Source organism: Phocoena phocoena, chromosome 9 (genome assembly GCF_963924675.1).
Source record: "Phocoena phocoena chromosome 9, mPhoPho1.1, whole genome shotgun sequence".
NCBI classification, from domain to species: Eukaryota; Metazoa; Chordata; class Mammalia; order Artiodactyla; family Phocoenidae; genus Phocoena; species Phocoena phocoena.
The window spans coordinates 65,500,264-65,515,321 of record NC_089227.1 but is presented as its reverse complement, the minus strand read 5'-3'; the positions used below and the strand labels follow the sequence as shown (position 1 = coordinate 65,515,321).

Genomic DNA, 15,058 nt, shown 5'->3' with positions numbered 1-15,058 from the left:
CTTTCTTTGTATTTAATTTTTGATAGTTTGATTAATATGTGTCTTGGCGTATTTCTCCTTGTATTTATCCTGTATGGGACTCTCTGTGCTTCCTGGACTTGATTAACTATTTCCTTTCCCATATTAGGGAAGTTTTCAACTATAATCTCTTCAAATATTTTCTCAGTCCCTTTCTTTTTTTCTTCTTCTTCTGGAACCCCTATAATTCGAATGTTGGTGCGTTTAATGTTGTCCCAGAGCTCTCTGAGACTGTCCTCAGTTCTTTTCATTCTTTTTTCTTTATTCTGCTCTGCAGTAGTTATTTCCACTACTTTATCTTCCAGGTCACTTATCCGTTCTTCTGCCTCAGTTATTCTGCTATTGATCCTATCTAGAGTACTTTTAATTTCATTTATTGCGTTGTTCATCGTTGCTTGTTTCATCTTTAGTTCTTGTAGGTCCTTGTTAACTGTTTCTTGCATTTTGTCCATTCTACTTCCAAGATTTTGGATCATCCTTACTATCATTATTCTGAATTCTTTTTCAGGTAGATTGCCTATTTCCTCTTCATTTGTTAGGTCTGGTGGGTTTTTATCTTGCTCCTTCATCTGCTGTGTGTTTTTCTGTCTTCTCATTTTGCTTATCTTACTGTGTTTGGGGTCTCCTTTTTGCAGGCTGCACGTTCGTAGTTCCCGTTGTTTTTGATGTCTGTCTCCAGTGGCTAAGGTTGTTTCAGCGGGTTGTGTAGGCTTCCTGGTGGAGGGGACTAGTGCCTGTGTTGTGCTGGATGAGGCTGGATCTTGTCTCTCTAGTGGGCAGGTTCACGTCTGGTGGTGTGTTTTGGGGTGTCTGTGGCGTTGTTATGATTTTAGGCAGCCTCTCTGCTAATGGGTGGGGTTGTGTTCCTGTTTTGCTAGTTGTTTGGCACAGGTTGTCCAGCACTGTGGCTTGCTGGTCGTTGAGTGAAGCTGGGTGCTGGTGTTAAGATGGAGGTCTCTGGGAGATTTCCACCGTTTAATATTATGTGGAGCTGGGAGGTCTCTTGTTGACCAGTGTCCTGAAGTTGGCTCTCCTACCTCAGAGGCAGAGCCCTGCCTCCTGGGCTGGAGCACCAAGAGCCTTTCATCCACATGGCTCAGAATAATAGGGAGGAAAAGTAGAGAGAATTATTAGAAGTATGAGGAAAGAAAGAAGGAAAGGAGGAAAGGAAGGAAGGAAGAAAGAAGCAAAGAAGGAAAGAAAGGAGGGAGGGAGGGAGGAAGGAAGGAAGGAAGGAGGGAAAGAAGGAGAAAATGTAGAGAGAATTAGTAGAAGTATGAGGAAAGAAAGAGGGAAAGGCAGAAAGGAAGGAAGGAAGAAAGAAGCAAAGAAGGAAAGAAAGGAGGGAAGGAGGGAGGGAGGGAGGAAGGAAGGAAAGAAGGAGGGAAAGAAGGAGAAAATGTAGAGAGAATTAGTAGAAGTTTGAGGAAAGAGAGAAGGAAAGGAGGAAAGGAAGGAAGGAAGAAAGAAGCAAAGAAGAAAAGAAAGGAGGGAGGGAGGAAGGAAGGAAGGAAGGAGGGAAAGAAGGAGAAAATGTAGAGAGAATTAGAAGTATGAGGAAAGAAAGAAGGAAAGGAGGAAAGGAAGGAAGGAAGAAAGAAGCAAAGAAGGAAAGAAAGGGAGGGAGGGGGGAAGGAAGGAAGGAGGGAAAGAAGGAGAAAATGTAGAGAGAATTAGTAGAAGTATGAGGAAAGAAAGAAGGAAAGGAGGAAAGGAAGGAAGGAAGAAAGAAGCAAAGAAGGAAAGAAAGGAGGGAGGGAGGGAGGGAGGAAGGGAGGAAGGAAGGAGGGAAAGAAGGAAAAAAGACAGAAAGAAAGAAGATACAGTAAAAATAAAATAAAGTATAATATAGTTATTGTACTAAAAAATATTTAGAAAAAAAAAAAAAAAAAGAACGGATAGAACCCTAGGACAAATGTTGGAAACAAAGCTATACAGAGAAAATCTTACACAGAAGCATACACATACGCGTTCACAAAGAGAGACAAAGGGGGAAAAATCATAAATCCTGCTCCCAGAGACCACCTCCTCAACCTGGGGTGATTCGCTGTCTAAAGGAGGGAAGGAAGGAAGGAAAGAAAGAAAGAACGAAGGTAAAGTACAATAAAGTTATTACAATTAAAATTAATTATTAAGAAAAAAAAATTTTTTTTAAAAATACCATGGACGGATAGAGCCCTAGGACAAATGTTGGAAGCAAAGCTATACAGAGAAAATCTTACACAGAAGCATACACATACACGTTCACAAAGAGAGGCAAAGGGGGAAAAATCATAAATCCTGCTCCCAGAGACCACCTCCTCAATTTGGGGTGATTCGTTGTCTAAAGGAGGGAAGGAAGGAAGGAAAGAAAGAAAGAAAGAACGAAGGTAAAGTTCAATAAAGTTATTACAATTAAAATTAATTATTAAGAAAAAAAAATTTTTTTTTTTTAAAAAAAACCATGGATGGATAGAGCCCTAGGACAAATGGTGGAAGCAAGAGTATACAGACAAGATCTCACACAGAAGCATACACGCACACATTCACAAAAAGAGGAAAAGGGAAAAGAATCACAGATCTCGCTCCTAAATTCCCCCTCTTCAATTTGGGATCACTCCCTGTCTATTCAGGTATTCCACAATGCAGGGCACATCAAGTTGATTGTGGAGCTTCAATCCGCCACCTCCGCGGCTGCCGGGAGAGACCTCCCCCTCTCCTCCCTGCTCTCACAGCTCACAGGAGCTCAGCTTTGTACCCGGCCCTGCCCCTGCGCGCAGATCGCTGGAGGGCGTCTGTTTTTTGCTCAGACAGGACGGGGTTAAAGGAGCCGCTGATTCGGGAGCTCCGGCTCACTCAGGCCGGGGGTTGGGGGATGGGGGAAGGAGGGGCACTGCGTGCGGGGCGGGCCTGCGGCGGCAGAGGCAGCGTGACGCTGCGGCAGAGGCCAGCGTGACGCTGCACCAGCCTGAGACCCGCCGTGCGTTGTCCCGGGGAAGCTGTCCCCGGATCCCGGGAACCCGGCAGTGGCGGCCTGCACAGGCTCCGCGGAAGAGGGGCGCGGAGAGTGACCTGTGCTCGCACACAGTCCCCCTGGTGGCGGCAGCAGCAGCCCCAGCGTCTCCCGCCCGTCTCTGGGGTCCGCGGTTTCAGCCGCGGCTCGCGCCCGTCTCTGGAGTTCCTTTAAGCAGCGCTCTTAAACCCCTCTCCTCGCGCACCAGGAAACAAAGAGGTAAGAAAAAGTCTCTTGCCTCTTCGGCCGGTGCAGGCTTTTCCCCGAACTCCCACCCGGCTAGTCGTGGCGCACTAACCCCTTCAGGCTATGCTCAAGCCGCCAACCCCAGTCCTCTCCCTGAGCTCCGTCCAAAACCGAAACCCGAGCCTCAGCTCGCAGCCCCGCCCGCCCTGGCGGGTGAGCAGACAAGCCTCTCGGGTTGGTGAGTGCCGGTCGGCACCGATCTTCTGTGCAGGAATCTCCCCGCTTTGCCCTCCACACCCGTCGCTGTGCACCTCTCCGCGGTCCCGAAGCTCCCCCCTCCGCCTCCCGCAGTCTCCGCCCGCGGAGGGGCTTCCTAGTGTGTGGAAACTTTTCCTCCTTCACAGCTCCCTCCCACTGGTGCAGGTGCCGTCCTTATTCTTTTGTCTCTGTTTTTTCTTTTGCCCTACCCAGGTACGTGGGGAGTTTCTTGCCTTTTGGGAGCTCTGAGGTCTTCTGCCAGCCTTCAGTAGGTGTTCTGTAGGAGTTGTTCCACGTGTAGATGTATTTCTGGTGTATCCGTGAGGAGGAAGGCGATCTCCACGTCTTACTCTTCCGCCATCTTCCCCCGTCTCCTCTTCTTTTCTTAAGAACTGAAAATATCATAAAATCTTTCATTGCAAGTTACTTCTGAGACTAAATCTCTGATCGTTTATTTCCAGCATTTTGATTTTCCCCTCACTATTGAATACAGGCCTGAGCCTCTTACACTAATGAGTATCAGATTAAAGCTGAAACCCACTGCATTTGATGTGCCCAGTGATTTTCATTTTTGTTACAATTATATTTATTTTATGAAATATATCTTTCTTATCATAAGTAGTATACTTTTGTATTTTAAAAATGTTCCAGCATCTTAACAAGCAAATCAGGATAAAATGCTAAAATAAAGTATCGAAGTCACTACACTGACCCATACAGATATGGACAGGAGTGCTCTGGAAATGGTGGAACTGTGGCCAGTAGGCAGCACCACTGTCCTATAATTTTAGATGTTTATTAGCTCATAAAAAAATTTCAAATCAGCATGCAAAAGACAGGTTCTGTGTACTCTTGAATAATGTAGAAAAGTGTGGGTTGTTTGAACCTTGAACAAGTGAACAAAATGTCCTTCCTGTACTTAAATTAGAAAAAATTACAGCTGACCAAAATTTCCCTGGCAAATCAGAGAGCCAAGCTGTTTATTAAGAAATATTCAGGGGCTTCCCTGGTGGCGCAGTGGTTGAGAGTCCGCCTGCCGATGCAGGGGACACGGGTTCGTGCCCGGTCTGGGAAGATCCCACGTGCCGCGGAGCGGCTGGGCCCATGAGCCATGGCCGCTAAGCCTGTGCGTCCTGAGCTTGTGCTCCGCAACGGGAGAGGCCACAACAGTGAGAGGCCCGCGTACCGGTAAAAAAAAAAAAAAAAATATTCAGGAAGAAAACAAAAATATGTCCTTTCATAAAAATTACCTAGATTATGAGGTAAGAGCAGTTTTCTTTAATATCTCTTTAACTTTTCCATTTCTTGAGCATAAGAATGACTTCCCTTAAATGATTAGCCATTTAGATCTGAATTTTCAGGACAGATCTTGGTCATCATTTTAGACAATTAGCGGTGGAGAGTGGTTTACTGCCCTGAATAGGGGTCTCGTGGTGTTTACTGAGTGATCTCCAGCATATGGAGAATTTGTTGGGCATATTTATAACTATTGTTTGTCTTTGTGGTTCTTGGCACAGTGTGGGTGACCACAAGGCCAGAACACTCCCTGCAAGTAGGCAGATGTTAGGACCCTGTGGACCTCTGAATTTTATAGAGTGCCTGTGCTCAGAGACCTACAGACTGTGTAAGTCTGGAAAGTTCACAAACACCATGGACAGGTGTGTCCACACCTAACCCTCACACACGAGGATGAGGAAGTTAAGGTGAAAAAAGGTAAATGGCAGAGATGTGGCTTCATCCCAGGTTTTTCTCCCCAAATGCTGTTGGTTCTGCTAAAGCACAGCCAATAATGTAAAAATACAGTTTTTACATTATTTTCTTTTCCTGCAGTGTCACATGTCTAAGAATAATCCCATATTTCGATCTTCAGTTGAGTTTCCCAACCCTGGGTCTAAGAAGCTGGTTTTGCTCCACTTGTAGAAGGAAGCCCTCATTGCCACCCTGATCGGTTCACATGGAGATAGCAAATGTCATCCTACTTGATTATTCGGAGCTTGCCTTGTGGTACTTTGGTCTTCTGGAGGGAAATCAGACCTCTGGCGTCTGGTGAAATCTGCTGAAGAATTAACCTGATCAAACATTTTGTTTTAATCACAGAATCATGTCAACCCTGCCATGGACTTTACCCAGACACCTCCTGGGATGTTAGCTCTGGACAATATGCTCTACTTTGCCAAGCACCACCAGGATGCCTACATTCGGGTAAGCGCACAGCCCCTTTCAGCTATTGTAGGGTTCCTACTGAATTCGAATTTCACACTTACGGATATGGAGGGATTACTTTTAGATGAGTGGCCCCACAGATTGGCTTTTGTCACTTAGTAAAGTAAAAATGAAAATTAAATGAAATTAAAGAGCACCAAAATAGGGATTTTTAACTTTTAAGTTTTTCACATGACATTTAAAAATATATTAGATATTGGAAAAATATTTTATATAGTTCATTTGATTATGACAAAAACTCTTAGCCTTAAATAACAAAGAAGAGAAGCAAACTATCTACCAAAAACCTGCATGATCCCAACGTTACTGAAAACCACTTACACTTACTTGGCTTCTTGAAAAGAGGCCCAGGATTCTGTCTAGCACTGCTCTGTTCAATCTAATGCTGGAGATACAATCAGATAAACAGAAAGAGAAGTGTGGGAGGGACGGGGAGGGACGAGAAATGCCTTCTCTCATTTCATAACAGATTAGTGAAACTCCAGCTACTAAGGCAATGCCTTTGTGGGTGGGGCTGAGGAAAACAGAAGGAGCCACCTGCCTATGCAGAGCAGGGGCGGGAAGGACAAAGTGTGAATGAATTGGAGCATAGGGACAGTGACAGAGAAGGCCTTCGAGTCAAGGCTGCTCCACTGGAGGCCCTGGATTTTTGCTGACCCCTGTCCCCTGTCCCTAGGGAGAGGAGCCCAGATTCAGTCGGGCGAGGGATACAGATCCACGATTGAGATGAAGGAGGATATGAATAAATGGGACAAGGGCATTGGCAAGTGGTTAAAATGATGACTAGATATAAACTTAGGAAATATTCGATGAATGAATATCGTAATGCAGGAAGAGTAAAGCTGAAATCAGAGTAAGGTATGAGCCTGTGCCTCTGATATTCTCTGTTGGCTCCCTCTTGACACTGGCTTTCTGGAGACCAGGGTTCAAGACCTGGCACTGTTGTTACCTGGTAATGCAAATGGGGCGATTCCTTTTGAGTGGGCTATAGTTTCTTCTCCAAACTAGAGAGCATTAGTCCCTCAAGGAGCGTTTGGAAATATGTGGGCATGTTTTTTCGGTAGTCATCATGCCCATTGGGGTGCTACTGGCCACAGCCCTCTAAAACATGGGACAGTCTGCACCATGAAAAATTGTCCTACCCAGTAATGACCCCTTTAAAAAAAAAGTCATGCCAGGTCTGAATTCCCTGTAAGCACTATATTTTAACTTCATCTGTTTTTCTATATATGCAATTTGACAAGCTTTGACTTATATTAAAACATTATTTGTACTTTAATTATATGAAGGATTTTATGCATTTCTCTGAATGGTGTTGTGTGCTTCTCAGGTATTTGATTAGAAATGCAATTTTCCGTAAGAAAATTGTTTTTTCATAAAAGTTTAATTTGGTTTATATGTGTATATATTTATTGCACAGATTTTTTTTCTAGGAATGTAATCTGCTCTCACAGTAAGTAAATTAATATTTTTGAGATACCTTGTGGTATAGCCTCGGAGAGTTGAGTGTGAAAAGAAGAAGCCTAGCAGAAATTGAATTTAGCATTACCTGATTAATGTTTGTGGATGAATGTTTCTAAAGTTAGAGAGTATTGATTCTGAATGTACTGTTAATTGCATAAGAAGCATACGTCTCAAGAAGAGTAATTTAATATTTTAATCCCATTTTCTTCAATGTGTTCTCTAAACTGTCATAAGTGAAATTAATACCATGGCAACCTGACAGAACTTTATATCTGATGGGAACTTAAAAAGAAAATCCTATTTGAAAAGAAAGGTATGGACTTTTTTGTCCACATGCACTTTCTTTCTGGTTAGACTGAGAAAGGAATGTTTTCTTGAAAGTGTTCCTTTCCTAATGTGTTCTGTGTCCCATCTGACTTTGGGACCATTAAATGCTGCATGGAAAGCTAAAGCTATTTACATGAATGAATGGGGTTAGGGGATCATATATAAAGCTGAGGCATTCTGCAAGGAAGCTTTGTGGTGACTATGAAAACAGATGTCCCAGTGGTAGTGAGATAGTGATGGAGACAATGAAAGTGGTCATCCCAGACAGCTAATTAAATTTTGATCTATGAGCCGAGCTGTCTTTTCTGAAACATAAAGATGGGCTCTTGGTTTTTTAATAAGTTTACATTTTGATAAAATTTCCTTTTTTTGATGAGGTAAATTTCCTGTCTGAATGCAGTTATTCATTTATTATTTATATCTTTCTTTCAATAAACACGTATTCTGTACCTAAATCTATAGTCTCACTTTTCACTTTGCCAGTCAGATTTATGGTTGAGATTTTCAAAAGGAATTGTAACACACACACACACACATTCCCTCTTTGCCCTTGGCACGCCCATGCCCTCCAGCTGTCCTGTTGCCTCAAACAATGTATATTTTTCCAAGTTGTCTTCTTACCCCATGTTCTAACTCACCTGCTGCTCACTTTTCAACACTTTGCACCCATCACTTTCTAGAAGCTGTTCTGCTACATGGGGAGCCCTCTCCTCTTCCTTCGTCTTCTTTGTCCTCCCGTCGACACTGGACACTTTCCATTGGCTGGTTCTCCCTTTTTGCCTGCAGCCCTTGCTGTCTGTCTTGGTTCTCTCCTTGGCTGCTTCTCTTAGTCTCTCTGATGGGTTTCTCTCCCTCTGCCTGCCCATCAAATGCACATAATCCTCACGACTCTGTCTGTGGATCTTTTTTCTTTTTCAGGCACTCAAGCTGCACATGTTTACTGACTGAGTAACTATCAAATGGCCTGCAGTGAGGGAGGGGATAGAGATTCCCCAAGGAACAAGTCACTCATGAGTCCTGTCATTGAGGATTTTACTGTCTAGCGATGGAAGGAGGGGTAGTTGGAGGAAGAGTTAAATGCCAGCACTTTCCAAGCCACTTAGAATGGATTTTGATTGGGCAGGAGTGATACTGGGGGCACAGAGGAGAGTCATAAACACAGATGTGGGAGTCAGGTCAGTAAAACTTCCTTCAAGAAGTGGCATCTAGGGCTTCCCTGGTGGTGCAGTGGTTGGGAGTCCACCTGCCGATGCAGGGGACACGGGTTCGTGCCCTGGTCTGGGAGGATCCCACATGCCGCGGAGTGGCTGGGCCCATGAGCCATGGCCGCTGAGCCTGCACGTCTGGAGCCTGTGCTCCGCAACGGGAGAGGCCACAACAATGAAAGGCCCGCATACCTTAAAAAAAAAAAAAAAAAAAAAAAAAAAGAGAAAGAAGTGGCATCTACACTAAGGCCTGTTGGATAGTACTAGTTATCAGGTAAGGGGAAGGGGGATGTGAGAGCGTGCTCCAAGCAGAGGGAAACATGTGAACAGAGGCATAAAGGTGTGTGCTTTGTTCAAGGAACCACAAATAGTACAGCATGGTTAAGACAGGGAGTGGCAAATACGATCATGGCCTGGGAGGCAAATGTGGGCTAGTTCATTAGGGACCCTCCACACCGTATTAAGGTGCTCGCTTGTGCCTTAGCCCAAAGGCAGTGAAGAATTTCTGAACTATTTTAAGTAAAGATGATGAGAGTTAATTTTAGAAAAATCACTCTCCTGCCAGAAAACAAATGTGAGAAATCAAGACTAGCAGCAAAAATAAAATTGGGGAAATTATAAAGAAATGATGGTAACTTGATAAGGCTAGTGGCTGTGACATTGGGGAGAAGCAGTTTGAATGAATTATTTTGGAGCTAAGGTAAACTAGACTCTCTCCAAGGAAAAAGGAGATACTGGCTTGAGTGGATGGATGGTGGTGTCATTGATGAACTAGATCTGTGGGTCTGAGGGGTTGGTCATTTGGAGACATCCAGATACTATATGCATATGGGACACCTGTCCAGGTGGGTGTTTCTAGTAGGCAGTGAGATATGGGCAGTGGTGGTCAATAAGAACGGCAGGGTCTAGTTCTTAGGTAACAGAATATAGAACAGCAAGCAAAGGAAGAGAGTATAATTTTTTTTGTTGTTTTGTTTCGTTTTATCTTGTTTTCTTTTTTCCCTCTTGGGTTTTTTAAAATTTTCTTCTGAATTTTTAAATGTGACCTATCCTTGGCACATCTATCAAGTCATAAAACTGTTTTACTTGATATTTATTTGCAGTTTTCTACACTATATTGAGCAGATAAACATTTCACTGTTTTATAAATTATCATACTGTTTAACCACATCACGATCACTTAGGACTTGCTTCGTTTCCCAGGGACCTAATCTTAAACAGTGGCACTACTTCTTAGAGAAATATTCTGATGTTGAGTCAATATGGAAAAGAACAAACTTGACCCTTTTTGTATATTTTATTTGGTGTGGTGCTATGTTATAAGTAAAATGTTTTTTTTTTTTTTTTTTTTTGGCTACACCACGCGGCTTATGGGATCTCAGTTCCCCAACCAGGGATTGAACCCAGACCCCGGCAGTGAAAGCCTGGCATCCTAACCACTAGGGACCAGGGAACTCCCAGTGTTTCCTTAATGAGGTTGTCTCCGAACTAATTACACAATTTATAAGATCTCAAGCCTTCTAGTAACAAAATTAAAAGTAAATTCTGGAAACGGCTTGTTCTTTATGTGCCCTGAAGTTCTTTGCCTCAACATCCCTCAAAATTTACAGTCAACATCTCATCCAGTTGGAATATATTTGCAGACTGGTGACTGTGATAGAAGAGAATGAATTTCCTGAGAAGGGAAAATAGAAATGCCTTCAAAAGCAAGATTTATTTCAATGGTTTTATGCAGTTGTGAGCCAGGGCACATGTGTTTTTAGTATCATACTAAATCAGAACAGACATATTTATAATATGTCAAGTAAATAAGATTATGGGAAAAGACGGCTATTTGTACCTAAGAGTTGTTTTCTCAAGGTTCATTTATGGTAGCCATTTTTAAACAGATGAAAAAATTTAAGTATGTTTACACTATTTTAAAACCTTTCTTCCTCCTCGTGATGCGTACATAATAAACAATACTTTTTACAAATAGTTGGGAGAAATAATGGTTTAGACCCTAACTCACTGCTGGGACGTGAGAGGCCTTGTTCTTGAGGCAGTACTGACAAGAAAATGCTATGAGATGATTTAGCATGAGAAAAGCTTCCATATTTTAAGTCTTTACTGTATTTTGAATATTTCACATACATTATTTGTAATCTTCTCTTCAGTGCTCCCAGAGGTGGGAAGATAAGGTAGCTTTGGTACCCCCCTTCTTCCGGTATGTAGATCTCTCTGTCCATTGAGGCCCACCTCAAGTTCAAAGTTACTCTAGGGAAACTCTTCAATTTTTCCTGTGTCAGAGGGCATAAACATAGTTACAATAGCAAACATAGAGCTTGCTGTGAGATAACAAGTATGCTAAACACTTTCATTAATATCTCACAGCACCACTGTGAGGTTGACACTGTTATTATTTCCATTTTGTAGATGAGGAAACTGACACACAGGAGGGATTACCCACAGCGAAGGAAGTGCTAGAGCTGAATTTAAGACAAAAGTCTGCTTCCAGTGTCCACACTCTGCATTTTAGGAGTTCATAGATTCATATAGGGGTTGCAGCCACAGTTCAAGTAAGTTCTAAGGATGTATTTTGCTCAATTGGCACAGTATTTTTAAAGGGAAGAGAATTTGAATTACCTGAACTCCTTTTCCAAATAACCGTGAACCCCAGGACTCCCTATTATATTCTGTCTGGCTGCTTTATGAATTCTAGTTATCTGCCTGGTACTTGAGGGGCTTGACTTGGTGGCCATGATATTGATGACCTTTGTGAAGTTCTGAATGCATTGTCAACACACAGTAGGTGCTTAACTTCTTTTACTTGCCTTTTCCTCTTCCACATAAAGTTGTACTTGATTACTGTCCCTTCTCTTGGGGGTTTCATATTTCTGCACTTAATGTTTGCTGTCCTTCCATCCTTGTTGTCAACTCCCGGAGAGCAGGTTCTTCATCTTGTGTTGTGTATTTGTTCCCTTGCTGAGACTAAAGGACTTTAATTTCAGCCTCCCAAGTGCAGAGGAAAAGATTAGGCATGCTTCTCAAATTCTCTGGTTGTAAATATTAAAGAAAAAAAGTCATCAGATATTATTATAAATACAGAGGCCTAGTGTGCTTGGCGCTCTCAGCACAGTCAGCCCTCTGCACTGTGTGTCAGACCGCACAATGGAGTTCTTGCTGCCCTTTAAGGGGGACAGAGACCAAGTATCCCTCATGTACCAAGGGGGGTGCTGATGGAGGCAATGCTGAGCCTTTAAAATAAATTAAGGAACTTTTAACATTTCAAGGGGGAAATTGGCAGTTTCCCAAGCGACATAATTACAAGACAGTGTGTAATGTGTAATTAAACTTAACTATGAAGCAAATGATTGGAATTAAGCTTGGTGGCACATCATTTTTTTTGTTCCCATAGTGCTGACAGATCCTTCCCTCCCCTTGTCCCTGAAATGGCTTCAGCAGCAATTGCTCCTAATTTTTTTAAAATGAAATTATATGTTGCCAGTTAAACACACAGTTTCATGTAAAGGAACCTTTTTTTTTTTGTTTGAGTGACATTTTCCTTCTAGGTGATCTGGAGCACAAAATCCATAGAATAACAAGGATCTCAAGGCAAAGCCTTGCTGGGACTTTAAAATGAATCTTTGATAATTCATTTAAATACTTTATTCTTTACTTCTAATTTTTTTTTCTTTCTTTGACCAAGGTCCACGGCTTGGAGGCTTGTTTTTTTTTTTTTTTTTTTTTTTGCGGTACGCGGGCCTCTCACTGTTGTGGCCTCTCCTGTTGCGGAGCACAGGCTCCGGACACGCAGGCCCAGCGGCCGCGGCTCACGGGCCCAGCTGCTCCGCGGCATGTGGGATCTTCCCGGACCGGGGCACGAACCCGTGTCCTTTGCATCGGCAGGCGGACTCTCAACCACTGCGCCACCAGGGAAGCCCCTGGAGGCTTGTTTTTATGTAGTTTTCTTTCTTGTTTTAAAAATAGTGGCATTAATTTTGTTGATTGTGAATAACCAAGTGTTATTGCCAAACAATCAGGACCCCCTGAGAGTCTGAATATATGTGATTAGATTTTTACTAATTGCGCTGGCAAGCAGAATTTCTGACTTCGAAAACCAGTGATTTGAATGGAACGCTTCAGGCCTCAGGATGAGATCATTTTTCAGCATGGGCTTGGTTTTATCTCAGAAGATCCATCATCGGAGGGAGGGAAGTCAGGTTCCACATCCATTAATGATTGCTGGATGTAACAGTGCTTGTACTCTGAGTTCTCGCCATCTGAGTTCGTTTGGTACTGGCTTCAGTACCTGGAGTCTGAAGCAGGTCTAAAACATGGTAGTTACTTATTGCATTCTCCTTTGCTACCAGCCCAAGCTGGGTATTAGGTTTAGAATTTTTTACTTAGCTTTCTGAAGGGTTTTTTGTTTCTGTTTTTTTAAACTTTAAAACACAGTGGGACTTTAAAGCACAGTGGGACTTTAAAACACATTGATGGATTGCTTGAGAAAAAATGTAACCAACCAATAGAATGAACTATATGCAGTCGACACAGTGCAAACCTAGACCCAGTGTGAATTACAAGGTTAGAAACTACAGACAACCTTATGTGTGGATGATACTGTCCCTCGTTAGGGCACCAGCAAAACCCTTAGTCAACAGCGGCTATCCTGGGGTCTCTATCTTAGACCCAGTAATATCTTCCCATTGTTTCTCCAAACTGATTCTTTCTCAGTCCACATTGTCCATTTTTTTGGTCTCACTAAATTAGTTAAACAGATATTTATTGAGTACCTTCTCGGTGACAAGCTGCCTCCTTTCTGCTGTCATTGACCAAGCTTCCCCCTTTAATTGTGCATTTTCTACCTTCATTGCGGAGAGCTCAGTAGCTGCTGTGCTGCGGGTTTGCTGTGGCTTCTCCCCTTTCTGCTGTAACTGCTGTGCCATGTTGTAGAGCAGAAGTTCCGAGAGCTGTCCTTCACATCTGCCTGTCCCTTTAAGACGGGAAAGAGTTCTGGGAATCCCCTCTCTTCTGTGTGTCTCGCGAACTGGAAGGTGTTATAGACCTCACTGGCTTTTTAATTATTTTTAAATAATGGACATCATTTTTTAGAGCAGTTTTAGGGATACAGAAAAATTCAGCAGAAAGTACAGAGGGTTCCCACATATCCCCTTTTGTCCCTCTCCCACACACAGTTTCCCACATTATTAACATCTTGCATTAATGTGGTACTTTGTTTGATTTAATGAAACCAATAACCTACAGTCTTGCTATAGTTGCCTGTTAGTTACAGGAGGTTTTATTGTTGTTGTTCCTTTGAAATTTTCTAGATAAATAATCATGTCATCTGTGCACCAATAATTTTATTTCTTCCTTCCCAATCTCTATACTTTTTTATATCCTTTTCTTATTGCATTAGCTAGGACTTACAATAAGAAGTTGAATAGTAGTAGTAAGAAGGAATATCCAGATATTAGGGGGAAAGAGTCAAGTTTTTCACCATTAAGTATGATGTTAGCTGTAGAGTTTTTATAGGTGTTCTTCATCAAGTTGATGAACCTCAGTATTAGTTTGCTAGGGCTGCCATAACAAAGCACTATAGACTGGGTGGCTCAGAGAATAGAAATATATCCTTTAACAGTCTGGAGGCTAGAAGTTTGAGATAAGGTGCCTGCAGGGTTGGTTCCTCCTGAGGCCTCTCTCCTTGGTTTGCAGACAGCTGCCTACTTGCTGTGTCCTCCCGTAGTCATCTTGCTGTGCGCTCACATCCCTGGTGTCTCTTTCTCTTCTTATAGCGGCATCAGTCATACTGAATTAGGGCTTCATGCTGATGTCCTCATTTTAAATTACTTGCCTCTTTAAAAGCTCTGCCTCCCAATACAGTCATATCGTGGGAGACTGAGGCTTAGACCTTCAACATACAGATTTTGGGGGGACACAGAGCAGTTCATAACATTCTATCTACCTTGAACATCCCAGGTGATTCCAACCTCTGGGCCTGGTACAGGCATACCTCATTTTATTGCTCTTCACAGATACTGTGTTTTATTACCAGTTGAAGGTTTGTGGCAACCTGTATTGAGCAAGTCTATTGAACAGCATCCGTTCGCTCTGTGTTTCTTTGTCACATTTTGGTAATTCTTGCAATATTTCAAGCTTTTTAATTATTACATTTGTCATGATCATCTGTGATCAGTGATCTTTAAAAAATTTATTTATTTATTTATGGCTGTGTTGGGTCTTTGTTTCTGTGCGAGGGCTTTCTCCAGTCGCGGTGAGCGGGGGCCACTCTTCATCGTGGTGCGTGGGCTTCTCACTATTGCGGCCTCTCTTGTTGTAGAGCACAGGCTCCAGACGCACAGGCTCAGTAATTGTGGCTCACGGGCCCAGTTGCTCCGCGGCA

General features: G+C 42.7%; 1 protein-coding gene across 4 annotated transcripts in view; it reads left to right on the top strand.

Moving 5' to 3' along the window:
* Nucleotides 1-15,058, top strand: part of ELMO1 (engulfment and cell motility 1) — a 457,219-nt gene that overhangs the window by 171,925 nt on the left and 270,236 nt on the right. For all 4 annotated transcript variants that reach the window (XM_065884097.1, XM_065884095.1, XM_065884098.1 and 1 more), the window contains one exon: nucleotides 5,552-5,656. In XM_065884097.1, the coding sequence (XP_065740169.1) occupies nucleotides 5,552-5,656 (105 nt within the window). The remainder of the gene's footprint in view (nucleotides 1-5,551; nucleotides 5,657-15,058) is intronic.